Genomic DNA, 17,482 nt, shown 5'->3' with positions numbered 1-17,482 from the left:
TCTTTGCATATACTGGCACATGTAATTAAAGCCTCGCTGTTTGTCCTCAATTCTGTTGCTCGCTGTAACAACTGGAAAGGAAAAAGAGGATGGATTGCTTGGAAGGAATTACTGAAAGTCTTTCTTACAAACATTTGACATGAGGCCCAAGATGCCGCGATGCATTAACATGTAAGGAAAAGAGGAAGCTAATGTAATTGGGAGCTTTGTGCTGAGAGGTGCTTGTGCATACAGCATCCAATCTGCTCCCCCATCCATCTGGCAGATCTAATCGAACGACAGTCTGGTGGAAACGGACAGGCGGTCCACTTCCATCTGACCGTCCCATAAAAAACAGTGGGCTGTCTATGTCCGCTCTGCAGCAGCGGAGTGGACACAGACCTGTCATCTGCTTTCTCAGCGGGGATCAGCGGAGAGATCCGTTGATGGGTCTGCCCCATCTGAAAGGGGCCTAGAAGTCGATTAAGGCTTTTTACCAAACAGTACAACTAGCTTACTATTGCTATGCCATGGATGTCTTTTGTATGATTGTTGGGATGCATTTGTTGTACCAATTAATTTTTACAGCTCCTTGCTGTGTGATAAGCCCTATAACTTCTCTGTAGTTGGAAGTTGAAGGTAGTCCACTGCCATGTTGGAGATCAACTACCAACTGTGGTCACCTTCCTGAATTTGCTTGGACTAAAGTCCTGGTGCCCAACCTGAGGATAGAAGGTCCCATTACAGCCCTTAGGTGCTTCTTGTGAAGCCCTTGGACCTCAACAGTCTGTTGTGGGGACATTAACTTGTAATGGGGTAATAGCAGTTATCTCTTCTAGCAATGGGGTAATAGCAGTGATCTCTACTAGCAATGGGGTAATAGCAGTGATCTCTACTAGCAATGGGGTAATAGCAGTTATCTCTTCTAGCAATGGGGTAATAGCAGTGATCTCTACTAGTAATGGGGTAATAGCAGTGATCTCTACTAGCAATGTGGTAATAGCAGTGATCTATACTAGCAATGTGGTAATAGCAGTGATCTCTACTAGCAATGGGGTAATAGCAGTGATCTCTACTAGCAATGGGGTAATAGCAGTGATCTCTACTAGCAATGGGGTAATGGCAGTGATCTCTACTAGCAATGGGGTAATGGCAGTGATCTCTACTAGCAATGGGGTAATGGCAGTGATCTCTACTAGCAATGGGGTAATGGCAGTGATCTCTACTAGCAATGGGGTAATGGCAGTGATCTCTACTAGCAATGGGGTAATGGCAGTGATCTCTACTAGCAATGGGGTAATGGCAGTGATCTCTACTAGCAATGGGGTAATGGCAGTGATCTCTACTAGCCTCTGTTCCCATTCTCACTGTCTTCTGCAGCATGTTCCCTGTCTCCAACCAAAGCTGTATTATGTGTACAGTCTCTAACCATCATTTTCTCTAGAATGTCTGCAGTCCTGGATAGTTGGCCTTTGGTGATGTCAGAGGCTGCAGTTGGGGCCTTTTGGACCTCATAAGCAACTCACAACTCGACTAAAGCTTTGTTCGTTTTTCCCATCAGATCAGTTGCTTTATATCCTCCTGGACTTCTCTGCTTTGAAAGCTGCTGGTTTATAGCACAGATGCAGCTGAAAACGTTGGAGCCTTTTCTGCAGCTGGCATACAGATGTTTCAGGCCATCATCCGTACAAGATATTGACCCCATTGCTTCTGTGGAATAAGCCTGAAGAGCAATAGGACACTATATCCGTCTGGGTGTCGGTGACGTGGTTATCATTTTTGTCATTTAAGCAGAACTACGGCTAAATGTAATTCAAAGTACATATACTATATTTTAGCTGTGCTGCGTCTAGATTTAAAAACCTGCAGCCATGTACTAAAGCCCTAATTCTGTTCGGCAAGTCTTAACCACTTGCCGTCCGGCCGTAGTATATAAATGGCCGAACGGTGGCAGTCCAGGGGCGGGTTGCCGTTCATAAACGGCGCCCGCCATTTTGGACTGTGTGTGCTGCCTAGGAGCGCGCAGCACCACGATCCGGTGGAACACTGATCATCGTACGGCACCTCTGTACGAGGTCCCGATCATGTGATCACTGATTGGCCAATCAGTGATCACATGAAGAGTAGTAAGCAATGATGTCACTTCTGACATCATTGTTTACTACGTGTGAAATCTGTGAATGATCACAGAGGTCACATGGTACAAGGCTATTCACAACAGCCTTGTACCATGTGACAAGCTGTGACCAATCACAGCTCACACAGTATTTCTCAATGGCTGCAAGAATGCAGCCAGAGAGAAGGAGAAATGCCTTTATGGGTGTAAAAGCAATCAGTGTGAGAAAAAAAAATGTTTTTTTCATCATCCCCCACAAGTACTGCTAGGGTGACAGTATGTAAAAAAAAAAAAAAAAAAAATGTAAAACATTTTTTTATTTTTGGTTATAAACTTTTTTTACTAAAAAGATAACTGAATACATTTTGGCCGGGATTTATGATAAAATATTATTTATTTGCAATATTTTATAAGAAAAACACTTTTTTTTTCAAAGTTTTTGGACTTTTTCATTTATATAGCAAAAAAAATAAAAATCCCAGTGGTGAGTAAATACCACTGAAATAAATCTTTATCTGTCTCAAAAAAAATGCTAAAAAACTCATAGGGTACAGTGTTGTATGACCGCGCAATTGTCATTCAAAGTGTGACAGCACTGAAAGCTGAAAATTGGCCTGGACAGGAAGGGGGTAAAAGTGTCCGGACTGGAAGTGGTTCACAGATTCACTACACCCATTGTATAGCTAAAAGTTAACACCTTTGCTTCGATCATCTCACATCCATCTGCTCACTTAATATATGGTTGAAATCCTCTTTTCTGCAGCCTAAACAACTTGTCCCCCCCCCAAATGTAAACACCCTGTGCCGTTCAGTCTCTTCTCCATTTAGCTAAGATTATTATTATTATTATTATACAGTATTTATAAAGCGCCAATAGTTCGCTCAGCGCTGTACATTACAAAGGGGGACAAAACATGTGACAGAACAATACCAATACAATGCAAAACATGAGGGGATCGAGGGCCCTGCTCTTTCCAGCTTACAATTTAGGAGGGAGGGGATGGTGGCACAGGAGGAGATAGCTGTGGGTGATGGAGTGGTAGGAAGAGTGGAGGAGGTCGGCAAGTTAGCAGGGGGTGGGGTAGGCTTCCCTGAAGAGATGGGTTTTCAGGGTGCGCCTAAAGGAGAGGAGAGTAGGTGATAATCTGATGGGTTGGGGCAGGGAGTTCCAGAGGATGGGTGACACCCTGGAGAAGTCCTGGAGGCGGGCATGGGAGGAGGAGACCAGGAAACTAGAGAGAAGGAGGTCTTGTGAGGAGCGGAGAGTGCGTGTTGGGTGGTACTTGGATATTAGGTCAGTGATGTAGTTCGGGGCAGTATGGTGGACGGCTTTGTACATCAGTGTTAGGATTTTGAATTTGATCCGTTGCGCAATCGGAAGCCAGTGGAGGGATTGGCAGAGGGGGGTGGCTGAGATGGAGCGGTTGGAAAGGTGAATGAGTCTGGCAGCCGTATTCAGGATCGACTGAAGTGGGGATAGCCAGCGGCGAGGCAGGCCAGTGAGGAGGGAGTTAGATCAAATGTAGAATCTGTTTATCATTGTCCAGTAGGGATTTTCCACCATCATTCTGGCCTTCTGGTTGGAATGACCGGCTGTATAGTATCTCTCCTAGTGTGATTGGGAACCTGGGGCAATCTTTCTCATATGAAAGGAACCAAGTTGAGTGCCTCCTGGGTAAGGTGCAGGTAAGGAGTATTTCCCTGGTGTGGTGGATTCTGAGGGCCAAGTGCTTTCTGATTGGAGCAATGCTACCTAGCCTGACTGAGGGCTGGGAAGTCAGAGAGCCCGTGGTGTCAAATGGTGTCTATGGGTTGGGGACTCCACTGTGAGAATGAGCACTAGGCCACAATACTACCTGCTTTTATCTGCACCCTCAACTCATGGGCTAGGCATTTTATCCAAGGCCAGGACAATTTTTGTTACCAGACTGCAAGGCCTAGCCTTGTACTGCAGATTGGCATTTTTATTTATTTTTCAAGTTTGTCACTGCAATAATTTTTGTCCTTTCTTTCACAAACAGGAGGGTAGGGTTCGGCTTTTCAGGCATACCTTGAAATCTAAGGGTGATGTGTGGCCCTGAGGTTCCTTCTTCCCCTGTTTGGGGGGGGGGGGGGTCTCTCTTCAGGAGAGCCCCTAATCTAGTATTCAGCAGTCGGCTTCAGCTGATTACAAGGAGAGGGGTTGACTCGGCCTCCGGCCCCCTTCCGCAGCTCTCACGGGCTCTCCCATATCCCACCAGGAGATCTAAGTGACCAGCCAGCACTTCCGCTGACTGACTATGGCATAGGAAAGCAGAAGTGATTTATCTTTCATTGCTTCCAGTTTTGCCAGATATAAATAACACCATTTTTTAATTGAGAAAGCGTCTGATCACACTGATCTTGGTGTGATCAGATGCTTTTAAAGGCAGTGAATACATCTGGGGTGTAATAGACCTCAGATCTCTCCACAAAGAGTACCTGTCACTGTTTATTGCTATCACAGGCTTATTCATACCATATACATTGATTTAATCAAATTTAAAGCCACAGTGTACAAAAAAAAAAGAAAAAAAAATTCTAAAGTGCCCCCGTCCTCCTGTACTCTCTCAAAGGTGACCGCATGTGTTGGTCCCCCCACATGTGCAAACAGTGATTGTCCCACACATGTGAGGTATTACCACGAATGTCAGATTGAGGGCAGTAATTCTAGCACCAGACCTGTGTAAATCTAAAATGGTGACCTGTAAAGGCTTTTAAAGCCTCGCCTATGGATAATAAAATGTACCTTGTTTATCGCTGTTGCAGTGGCGTGCTCAATTTTAAAGCATGACATGTTTGCTATCGATTTACTATGTGTAAAATCACATTAAATCCTACCTAACAATTGGGTGTTCTTTTGTGTTTTTGTGTAGTAAAATTTAAAAAAGTGTATCTAAAAAAAAATGCGTTTGAAAAACCGCTGCGCATATACCGTGTGACACAAAAAATGACAACACCCATGTTTTTTATTTTCTAGGGCCTCTACATTAAAAAAAAATATAATATTTGGGGGTTCTAAGTGATTTTCTAGCAAAAAATACTTATTTTTACATGTAAACGAAAAGTGTCCGAAAAGGCTTGGTCTTCAAGTGGTGAAGGTTCACACTACTACACTGATAGCCCCTCCTCCTCTCCGCCTTGTTCAATCAGAGCGTGTCTTGTATTGGTTAAAAAAAAAATTACCAATAATTTCATGGAAGGTGGTGGTGCTGAGCCAATGACCCCTTGTGGTGGAGCAGCCACTCAAACAGGATCTGGAAGATCGCTACGATCGATGTAGTAGCACCAACTACTACAGTGGTTTCCAATTTCCTCAACCGTCTTATCAAGTATGCATATCTACATTGGTCCAAGCTAGGATTATTGGAAGTATACAGGTAATTCCTGGAGTTCAGCTTTCATGACTATAATAACCGCAGATTGAGACTATTATAAAGTTTTACTGCCCCAGCCTGCCAATGGCATGACAGAGTTGGCATTGTGCGGTAGCCATTTTCCCTGCAACCAGTCTTCCAGCTCATCTTTTATATGTATAAACAGGTTGTTGAAGTGGGAGAATATAATTGTTTGCCTCTGTGGTCTGTATATTCTTTACATTTTGAACAGGAGAGTTGGGGGTGGGAAACTGACTTTTTGTTATGTTTTTTATTAGAATTGAATATATAACTGGGCTGCACAATGTGTTTTTTTTTTTTTTTGCTTTTGTTTGCTTTTGTTTGCTTTTGTTTGTTTTTTTTTTTTTGTTTTTTTTGCTTTTGTATTTTGGTTTGTTTTTTTTTGCCATAAAGTCTGCTTTAAATACTGTTTTTTCATTTATTGTTCATGTGAGTCTCCTGAAGTAGAAATGTATTTTAAGTGTGTTTCCTGGAATTGGTTGAGTAACCAGCATATTATGTGTGTTTTGTTTCCAGGCTAGAAATCTACAGACGGGAGAGCTGGCTGCAGTGAAGATTATTAAGCTGGAGCCTGGTGAGTCGACGCTGCTGTATTTTGCACGCTTTCCCGTGAATGGTTAATGTGTCGCTGCGCAGAGTTTCGTTATCCTGTGTCTTCAGCACGCTCGTGGTTTCCTTGCAGGAAGTGTTCAAACAGCTGCGAGACATCAATCTTGTGAAAGCACCACGGGGTTAAAGCCAAGAGCTTTTTGCTTTTAATTTGTTACCTATCATTACCTTATTTTTCACCAATGGGCCTAATGAGCTAAATTATTATTATTCTACAGGATTTATATATTATTATTATACAGGATTTATGGCGCCAACAGTTTGCTCAGCGCTTTACAATATAATGGGAGACAATACAGCAACAATACAGTTCAATACAAGAGGGAAAGGAGGGCCCTGATCCTTGGAGCTTACAATCTAGGAATGCTTTTAATATGTAGAATAACCAAGCAACATTTGCAGATTTAACCTTTCACTTCCAGCTTTAAGTCCCATGTGTTTGGAGAACAGTCACTGCAGGTCCAGGCCAAATTTGCATTACTTAAGTTCAGAGTGTCTGTGTCTGTACTGTGCAACAAGGGCTGAGAGGAAGTTTTCCTGTTTGATTCAATGTGGTCTGTCTAGGGAGGCACTTTACTGCTCTGCACTCCATGTAATCACTGAAGACCACAGACTGCTAGAAGCAGACGGCACCTACAAAGGTGTATCCTGCCCTGCATCCCATTTGATTACTGACTTCCTAGTGTGGAGAGCACTTCTATAGAGATCCCTAATATCTTCCTTGCCCTCTGTTCTTGTCCACAGACATGTACTTACACACTGTAGCTATATTTATACATAGTTTCTCTGCATAATATGCATGTATGTTGCTACACAATCATGAAATCATTGCAATTTGCAATGTACAGTTAATTTATGTATTGTATAGCAGCATAAAAAACATAATTTATGGCACATGCCAGTGAAGACATTGACTCATGCAGGTATGCTGAGCGTATGTCTTATCTTCTCTTAGTCCAGACAGGGTCAGTCAGGCAGTCAGGATAGCTCTCAAAGCCCATGGTAAAGGCCAGATGTAATAAAGCAGGCCATACATGGGTCAAAATTCAAAGGTTTTTTTGATCGAATATATTGTTTGTTCTGTAATCCAATGGTGCCACCAATGATTTCGAAAATCTGTTGTTTTTCACGAATTTCCAGCATGCCCGATAAACAGAATGGGGAGGAACCAGGAAAATCGTCCGGTGCCATTGCTCCACTAACAGAGCAAAAATCGGCTGATTATTCTTAGGTCCGATTTTAGGTCGAATCATTCGGAAATTGACCCATGTAGGGCCAGCCTTCGTCTATATTTTTATAGTGCATGGTGTCAATGGAGAAAGTGAACCTTTCTCCTATGTTCTACCCGTGATATGTTTTCTATGTATTCTTTTTTTTTTGGGGGGGGGGGGGGGGGGACATTGCATCCTATGGTGCCCGTTCACACATGCCTGGTGCACTGGCGGTGCCAATTCAGTGCAGTTTGAAAAAGAGTCATGTCCTCTTTCAGAGCAGTGCAGTTCAGTTGCAGATTACAGGCTATTGACTTATATGGAAACTGTTTCTAAACCTCATATGTGTGAACAGGATAATCCTGCGAGCTAATTCTGTCCTGATTTGATAAATAATATTGTGGCGCCTGTGTATCTGTATATACAAACAATAAATGTATCCCCCGCAGTACGCCGGCAGTGTAGATTGACCGCTGCTCCTAAAAAGTGAAAACCACTTAAACATAAACAAACGTGACTAGGTAGGTACTAAACCAATCGTGCAATAAAATTTACAAACAAATCAACTCTGCATCTTATAGCAGATAATACCAAATCAAATGTAATATTACATATTCCCACATAACCTCTAATCCAGTGTTTCTTAACCTTGTTTCAGTCAAGGCACCCTTTAAAAAGATGGACAGTCCCGGGGCACCCTTTAAAAAGATGGACAGTCCCGGGGCACCCTTTAAAAAGATGGACAGTCCCGGGGCACCCTTTAAAAAGATGGACAGTCCCGGGGCACCCTTTAAAAAGATGGACAGTCCCGGGGCACCCTTTAAAAAGATGGACAGTCCCGGGGCACCCTTTAAAAAGATGGACAGTCCCGGGGCACCCTTTAAAAAGATGGACAGTCCCGGGGCACCCTTTAAAAAGATGGACAGTCCCGGGGCACCCTTTAAAAAGATGGACAGTCCCGGGGCACCCTTTAAAAAGATGGACAGTCCCGGGGCACCCTTTAAAAAGATGGACAGTCCCGGGGCACCCTTTAAAAAGATGGACAGTCCCGGGGCACCCTTTAAAAAGATGGACAGTCCCGGGGCACCCTTTAAAATGATGGACAGTCTTGAGGCACCCCATTCTAAAATGTGAAAAACTATTCTAATAGTTTTATAAAATGCTGCAACATCCACACATGTAGGACACCCAACATTAGAGGTGATTTATTCTTCCAAAGCACACTTTTGCTCGTTGGTACTGACTGGTATTTCAATGTTTCTCCTCTCCCTCAGTTTTTATCCATCAGCTAATGTGACCCCAGCACTGATGGAGAGGGGCAGGGGAGGGTCAAACTAGGATGCTGTGCAGGTAACTGACATCATCTTTATCAACCGATGATGTCATTGGTTGTCAGGACGCCGGCGGCTAGAAGGTCATAATGGTGCACAATGAAAACCTGTGGCTTTGTGTAATTAAATGGCAGGCTTGCTCCACCCGCTGGCTTGTATACAAGTTTTGGGCAATTTTTAGACATTTTGCCAGGGTACCCCTGAAGGAACCTCAAGGCACCCCAGGGTGCCTTAGCACCCTGGTTGAGAGAGGCTGATCTAGTCAATATTAAACATCTGACAATTTTATATACGTGACATATAGTGATCACAATATATGTATATATGTAGTGACAGTCCCATATAAATGTGTTTGTTGTAGACCAAAATCTGTGCGCTTTCACCACATGCAGACGAAATCAGTGAATTTCTCACTCACCAGAGATGGTTGACCCTAATTAAAGTGGTCTAATGCTGCATTGTTATAAGAATAGCAGACCAACAGCAGGCTCTCCTGGGATATCCCTTTCTTTCATCAGCACATCATAGGTATTGCCCCCAGTTGGATATTTGACAAGATTCCAGATATAGCCGTAGTGAATGGGCTCTTAGTGCCAGGCTCTCCTTACCATGGAGGTGATGCTCCAAGCAGCTCAAATAAATCAAATAGGTTAAGTGTTCTAAGTGTAATATTTATTGAAACTGCATAGTAAATACAGGCGTACCTCAGTTTATGAATTTAATGCAATCTCCGGGACGTTTCGTTTCCTCTCCTGCACATTCTGCCCTTTGCCAAAACTTCCAAACTCCTCTCCCACACATACTGCTCTATGGCAGACCATCTGCACTCCTGTTCCATGCATACTGCCCCATGCCATTCCATACTCCTTTCTGCACATACTGCCCCATGCCAGACCTTCAATACTCCTCTCTGCACATACTGCTCTGTGGGACCATTTGCACTCCTCTCCTACACTCACTGCTCCATCCCAGACCTTCCATACTTCTCTCCTACACATACTGCCCCTTTTTTCAGACCCCCTTGCTCTCCTCTACTGAACATACCACCTCATGCCAAACCTTCAATACTCCTCTCTGCACATACTGCTCTGTCAGACCATCTGCACTTCTCTCCCACACATACTGGCCCATGCCAGACCTCCAGTGCTCCTCTTTGCACATACTGCTCCATGCCAGACCTTCAATACTCCTTTCTGCACATACTGCTCCATGCCAGACCGTCAATACTCTTCTTTGCACATTCTGCTCCATGCCAGACCTTCAGTACTCCTTTCTGCACATACTGCCCCATGCCAGACCTTCAGTACTCAATTCTGCACATACTGCCCCATGCCAGACCTTCAGTACTCATTTCTGCACATACTGCCCCATGCCAGACCTTCAGTACTCCTTTCTGCACATACTGCCCCATGTCAGACCCTTTGCACTCCTCTCCTACACATACTGCCCCATGTCAGACCCTTTGCACTCCTCTGTTTTCCACACTACTTGCTGTCATACATTCCGCACTTCCCTCCTGTACATACTATCCCACGTCAGACCTCCACACTCCTCTGTTTTCCACACTACTTGCTGTCATACATTCCGCACTTCCCTCCTGTACATACTATCCCACGTCAGACCTTCACACTCCTCTCCAGCACATATTGCCTATAAAACACTACTCTGAGACTTTTCGCAATCTCCCCAACCTTGCTAGTTCTGGAATGGGCACACGTCTGCTAGTGTGACTAATGCTGAAGCATAGGTCACATTGCTCTGGGGACTGGGGAGTGATACTTCACATGTTCCTGTAGAGTGATATTTTTGTTATATTTCCTTAATTCTGGCTTCCTCTTAAAAAAAAAAAAAAAAAAGACTGATTTCTGCACAGATGAGTGGAGTGTGCTGTGTACTTTGACCGCAGTCCCTTGTGTGAGAACTGTCACCTGTGTGTGCTCAGGAAGGCAGCCTATTGTTTCATGTTGTTGATTCTTCACCATTGTACCCTTCAGTGGTCACATTTTCAGTCAAGTCAGTTTTGCAATTTGTGTTTTACATGTAAGTTCAATATTTCATGTTGGCTGTTCCTGTACTAAACAACCTGCCATCGGCAATTCAGGTACAACTAAAGGCATAATTCTGGCTAGAATAAGGGAGGGTTCCTACCCCTGTAGGTTTATTTTTGCCATCTATGTCCCATTAAACTCCCTGGCGGTCTGATTATTTCAGATTTTTTTTGTGCTGAAAGCGGTACATTTTTTTGCATGGAAATATGTATTTTTTTTATTGTAGGCTGTAATTTTTAGGAATAACTCACTGAAATCTGTCCAAACAAGAGTCTAGTAAACATCCCGGGGATGTTAGAATTTGAAACACGAAATCATAAATTATAATTTAATAATCATAAATAATAATATAATAATAAATTTAATTCAATAATATAATCAAACCAAAACACTGAAATTTGAAATAGAGCGCCAAGTACACACATCACTGAGCAAAGTCGCAGAATCGTTTTCAGTGTCTGATGAGGAATTTCCCCCACGAATCATTATCACTCAATTCTGCAAGTGGTTCTGATTTACTATCGCTGTTCTCTAGCCGGTCTAAAACCACTTTTGACCTAAAGGGACGCTTTTTGGACGCCATGGACGTTTCTCAGTTTCCAGGCAGAAAGAACAGTAAAAATGCAGGCAGGGCGCCGGACAAAGCACTCGGGACAAAATGTATGTGAAATGGTTTGATACAGGAATGTTATACTATGTAATAATCATTTTAAAAGACATTTTTAAAAAATTTCAAATTTCCCGCCGTACGTCCCGACGTCACAGGGACCAGAACACGGAAGCCGGATGCCGGCATCGGCCGGAGGAGATGGCCGGGGACGCTGCAGGGGACACATCGTGGGAGCGATGGCTGTTTTACCAACGCTTGCCAAACGCCCCTATAGCGTTTGGCAAGCGTTGGTCCGGCGTTTGCAGAGTGTTTTTTAACGCTCGGCAAACGCCGCATGCGCGGTTTAGCGGTGGTTGCTAGGCGTTTGCCGAGCGTTAACGCCCCACAAACGCCTATAATGCAGTTTAAATGAAGTTACCGCTCTGCAAACGCCCCGCAACCGCGTCGCCACCGCAAACGCCGGCCGGCCGGGCGTTTGTGGAGCGGCACCATACACGAGAATAGGAGGCTTCAACGCCTCCTGACTCGACCAGAGGCGTCCGTTTTGACGCAACGCGACGCAAACGCTCCCGTTAGAACAGCACCATGTGCTGTAATGTGCAGAATTGGCAAAGGCGTTTGGGAAGCAGTAAAAACGCTTCCCAAACGCCTCTCTGCCGCCTGCACACAACGCTAGTGTGAACGTAGCCTGACATCTGTTCTAAGCTTCACTTCCGACATCCATGTTTAAAGCTGACACCTCGGTGACCACTGGGGGTCGGTTACAAAGTGGAATTAGGAACAGATTGGTGGACAGAAAAGACTTTTCTGGTTAGCAGTAGACAAGACATTTATATTTACAATTTTCTATGGCTGACCAATTTCTGCCTTGGGCCCCTTTCACGCGGGCTTTCCGATCGGGGGCACCTCGGTTTGTCAGGTTGACCTGATTGGTAGCTCTACGCAGCTCTGTGTGTGGTTGGATGTAAACTGACTTGTGTCCGTCTACATCAGCCTAACCTCCCCCCTCCTCTTTCACTTTTGGATACTTTTGTTCTGGGGGGGGGTACCTGGTTTTGACAGGCACCCACTTCCACTTCTGGTCGAAATTTCGTGGTGATCCAAGCGGAACTTTGTTTTCCCACACTTCACAGGTCCCGGGAGGCTGTGGGACCATTCACAAAACGCAGTGCGGCTCACACGTGTGCAGTGAGAAGCTGGCTGTGAAGCTGCAAGTAGTTCCAGCTGGCTTCCCTTAATGAACATGCAGGGGACCTGAAGAGCTGGCCGGGTGAGGATGGCGCTGGATCCCTGTACAGGTAAGTGTCCTTAAAAAAAAAAAAAAAAAAAAAAAAAAAAGTCAGCAGCTTTAGTAATTGTAGTTGCTGACGGTTACATTTTTTTTGGGGGGTGGGGGGGGGGCTGCAGAACTGCTTTAATAGCCACTATAGACATGCTGATTGCCTGTGTATGTGTCTGTCTGGTGATCCTTGTAGAGCTGCAACAGAGAGAGAACCTGTGCAATGTAAGGTAGAGATAAAGCAGGGGTCGGTTCACGGACCTTCACACTGTTGGGGGGGGTCGGTTCACGGACCTTCACACTGTTGGGGGGTCGGTTCACGGACCTTCACACTGTTGGGGGGTCGGCTCACGGACCTTCACACTGTTGGGGGGTCGGTTCACGGACCTTCACACTGTTGGGGGGTCGGTTCACGGACCTTCACACTGTTGGGGGGTCGGTTCACGGACCTTCACACTGTTGGGGGGTCGGCTCACGGACCTTCACACTGTTGGGGGGTCGGTTCACGGACCTTCACACTGTTGGGGGGTCGGTTCACGGACCTTCACACTGTTGGGGGGTCGGTTCACGGACCTTCACACTGTTGGGGGGTCGGTTCACGGACCTTCACACTGTTGGGGGGTCGGCTCACGGACCTTCACACTGTTGGGGGGTCGGCTCACGGACCTTCACACTGTTGGGGGGTCGGCTCACGGACCTTCACACTGTTGGGGGGTCGGTTCACGGACCTTCACACTGTTGGGGGGTCGGTTCACGGACCTTCACACTGTTGGGGGGTCGGTTCACGGACCTTCACACTGTTGGGGGGTCGGCTCACGGACCTTCACACTGTTGGGGGGTCGGCTCACGGACCTTCACACTGTTGGGGGGTCGGTTCACGGACCTTCACACTGTTGGGGGGTCGGCTCACGGACCTTCACACTGTTGGGGGGTCGGCTCACGGACCTTCACACTGTTGGGGGGCCGGTCTATAGTTTTGATAAAAAATATGAACAAATTCCTCTGCACACCGCACATATCTTGTTTGTAGTGCAAAAACAGGGAAAAAACACGAACACTGCACTGGTACACTGCAACCCACTGCGCCCGAACACTGCAATGTACTGGAACACTTCACCACACTGGACACTGGAACACTACACTGCAACTCACTGCACTGGAACACTGCAATGCACTGGAACACTGGATCCCTGCACTGTATCACTGGAACACTGCCGCACTGGTACACTGCAACGGAACACTGCAACGCACTGGGACCCAAACGCGATGGAACACTGCAATGCACTGGAAACTGAAACACTGCACTGTAACACTGCACCACTGCAGTGGATTACTGCACCACACTGGAACACTGTGCCACTGCGCTGGAACACTGCACCACACTGGAACACTGTGCCACTGCGCCTGAACACTGCACCGCGCTGGAGCACTGTACTAGGACACTGCACCACCGCACTGGGAGCACTGCACCACCGCACTGGGAGCACTGTACCGGAACACTGCACTGCACCGGGACTCTGCAACCCACTGCGCTGGAACACTGCTCCGCACTGGAGCACTGCCATGCACTGGATCACTGCACTGTATCACTGGATGCAGTGCACTGGAAACTGGGACACTGCACCGCACTGGACACTGGAACACTGCATCACACTGGAACACTGCACCGGAACACTACACTGCAACTCACTGCGCTGGAACACTGCATCACATTGGAACACTGCAATGCACTGGAACACTGGATCACTGCACTGTATCACTGGAACACCGCATTGGAACACTGTGCTGCACTGGAACACTGCAACGCAACACTGCAACGCACTGGGACCCGAACGCAATGGAATATTGCAATGCACTGGAAACTGAAACACTGTGCTGTACCACTGCACTGGATTGCTGCACCACACTGGAACACTGCAACACACTGCACCACCGCACTGGAACACTGCACCGCACTGGACACTGCACCGCACTGCACTGCACCACTGCACTGGAACACTGCACCACCGCACTGGAACACTACAGGACATGCAACACCACACTGAAACACTGCAGGACACTGCGTCACTGTACTGCAACACTGCACCGCACTGGAACACTGCATTGGAGCACTGTAATGCACTGGAACACTGCGTCACTGCACTGGAACACTGCACCGGGTTATTGCACTGGGACTCTGCAAAGCACTAGAACACTGCACCACCGCACTGGGACACTGCATTGGAACACTGAAACACTGCACCGGGAAACTGGAACACTGTAATGCACTGGAACACTGAGTCACTGCACTGGAACACTGCACCGGACCATTGCACTGGAACACTGCAAAGCACTGGAACACTGCATCACTGCACTGGAACACTGCAACACACTGGAACACTGCACCGGGAAACTGGAACACTGCGATGCACTGGGATGCTGCACCGGACGCTACACCACTGCACCGGAACACTGCAACGCACAAAAGCACTGGAACACTGCAACAGTGCTCTGGAATACTGCACTGGACACTGAAACACTGCATTGTAACACTGCAACGCGCTGGACACTACAACGCAGTTGAACACTGTACTGGAACTGCACCGCAGTGAAACACTGTGCTGGAACACTGCAATGCACTGGAACACTGTGCCACTGCGCCGGAACACTGCCCCACTGCGCCGGAACACTGCCCCACTGCGCCGGAACACTGCCCCACTGCGCCGGAACACTGCCCCACTGCGCCGGAACACTGCACTGGAACACCAACGGATCACTGGACCACTGCACTGGAACACGGCGCCACAGCACTGGAACACTGCAACGCAGTGCAACCCTGCACTGGGATACTGCACCGCACTGGACACCACACCGCGCTGGAACGCACTGGACACCGCAACGCACTGTATATGGTGTACTCTCCTTCTCTCCTGTTGCTCCTCTGGCTGCAGCAGGTGAAATCCTGGGCTTCCAGGCTGCCGCTCAGTGGGTCCTCATGACCCAGCGAGCAGCCTAGCTATTTGATGGCTGGTGCCAGGTTTTGTTTTGTCTCTTTCCCGCGGGCCGTAGTTTGAGGATCCCTGGTCTAAAGTTTTTTTTTTTTCATTTACTTTAAAGTTAGGGAAGATTTAGCTATCCTGTGTCCCTGCAGAGTAGATTTGGCCTATATTTGTCCTAGTAGACTACAAAACACAGTGGTGGCAAAGCCAACATTTTAAGTTGTCACAGAAACAGAGTGCAAATCTTTCAATGGGGACACTTTTTGCAGTGACAACTGCAACTACGAGCAGATTTGTTTCATGTAGGAGAAATTTCCTCTTGCATCCTGACATGCCAGTGGGACAGGAAGTAAAGGGAAATCTCAGTGGGACACAGCAAAAAATATACCACAGCAATTTTACCTGCAGTATTTCCTACTTTATCTAAAAGTAAAAAGTTTGGCCTTCAGAATTGTAAGGCGAGTAAAGTTTTCTGTAGCCATTTTGAAATCTCTTTGAAGGAATTGAGGTTAAGGCCTCATGCACATAGGACGTTTAAAAATGCTCCTCATCTTGGCAGCAGCAATTTGGCAGAAAAAAAATGCCGGATGCTTGTCAGTGTCTAGTGCGTTTACAAGCGGCCAGCACTTGGTCGTTAATTCATTTCAATGATCAGCATAAATTATTATTCTGGCCAATGAAATGAATTAACGCTCAAACGCTAAACACAGTGGCTAAATGGTTAGCACTTCCGCCTGGCAGCACTGGGGTCATTGATTCGAATCCTATCCACGGCACCACCTGCCTGGAGTTTGCATGTTCTCCCTGTGCCTGCATGGGTTTCCTTCAGGTACTCCAGTTTCCTCCCACACTCCAAAGACATGCTGGCAGGTGAATTGGCTCCTGTCTAAATTGTCCCTAGTATGTGTATGTATGAATGTGAGTTAGGGACCTTAGATTGTACGCCCCTTGAGGGTTAGGGACCTTAGATTGTACGCCCCTTGAGGGTTAGGGACCTTAGATTGTACACCCCTTGAGGGTTAGGGACCTTAGATTGTACACCCCTTGAGGGTTAGGGACCTTAGATTGTACACTCCTTGAGGGTTAGGAACCTTAGATTGTACGCCCCTTGAGGGTTAGGAACCTTAGATTGTACACCCCTTGAGGGTTAGGGACTGATGTGACTGTGCAATATATATGTAAAGTGCTGCATAAATTGACGGCACTTTACAAGAACCTGAAATAAACACCCCTGGCGATAACACACTGTATTTAACCCCTAGACGCCGAGCGCACACAAATATGCGTCCTCTTGGCGGCTGGGGCCTGATGCCGAGCGGTCGCATATTTGCGTACCATTTGAAAATACATATGTGCTGAGAGCACGCGCCCTGCATGCATCTGTGACTCACAGAAAGGTTCCGATCTCACCTTGCGATCGGGACCTTTTCTGACAGCGAATCACGGCGGTCACATGACCCTAAAACCCCACCCCGCCTTCCAGTTTCTGAAACCTCTTAAAGAGCCCGGAGGCGCCGGCGCAAAGGGGTTAAATGCGTCTGCACGCATCAAGCATTTTTTCAGCCAAAATACTGCTGCTCCTGGACACACTGGCCCTGGTTTTGTTTTTTTTTGTTTTTTTTTGTTTTTTCCCTGCTGCTACAAGCTTCTAAAAGTCGGTGTGCATGGATCCATAGGATAATATGGAGGGCTGTTTGGAAGCTGTAAAAAAAACAAAAAACACGCCAGACGCCTCTAAAAGTGGCTGCAAATGGCCTGTGTGCGTGAGGCCTAAAGCAGGCCATAGATGGTTCGTTTATCGGCCGATTTTTCGTCCGAAAGAATAATCGGCTGATTTTCGCACTGTTAGTGGGGCAATGGCATTAGACGATTTTCGTGGTTCCTCCTCATTTCGTTTATCAGTCA

The 17,482-nt window shown here is 46.5% G+C and overlaps 1 protein-coding gene across 1 annotated transcript in view; it reads left to right on the top strand.

The window, feature by feature from the left end:
- MAP4K5 (mitogen-activated protein kinase kinase kinase kinase 5) overlaps positions 1–17,482 on the top strand; it is a 171,869-nt gene that overhangs the window by 53,031 nt on the left and 101,356 nt on the right. The window contains exon 2 of the mRNA XM_089654856.1: positions 6,028–6,085. Within this exon, the coding sequence (XP_089510982.1) occupies positions 6,028–6,085 (58 nt within the window). The remainder of the gene's footprint in view (positions 1–6,027; positions 6,086–17,482) is intronic.

This window comes from Staurois parvus, unplaced genomic scaffold (assembly GCF_062004578.1).
Source record: "Staurois parvus isolate SC_StPar_1 unplaced genomic scaffold, SC_StPar_1.0 ptg000811l, whole genome shotgun sequence".
NCBI classification, from domain to species: Eukaryota; Metazoa; Chordata; class Amphibia; order Anura; family Ranidae; genus Staurois; species Staurois parvus.
This window is presented reverse-complemented; position numbering and strand designations above follow the sequence as displayed.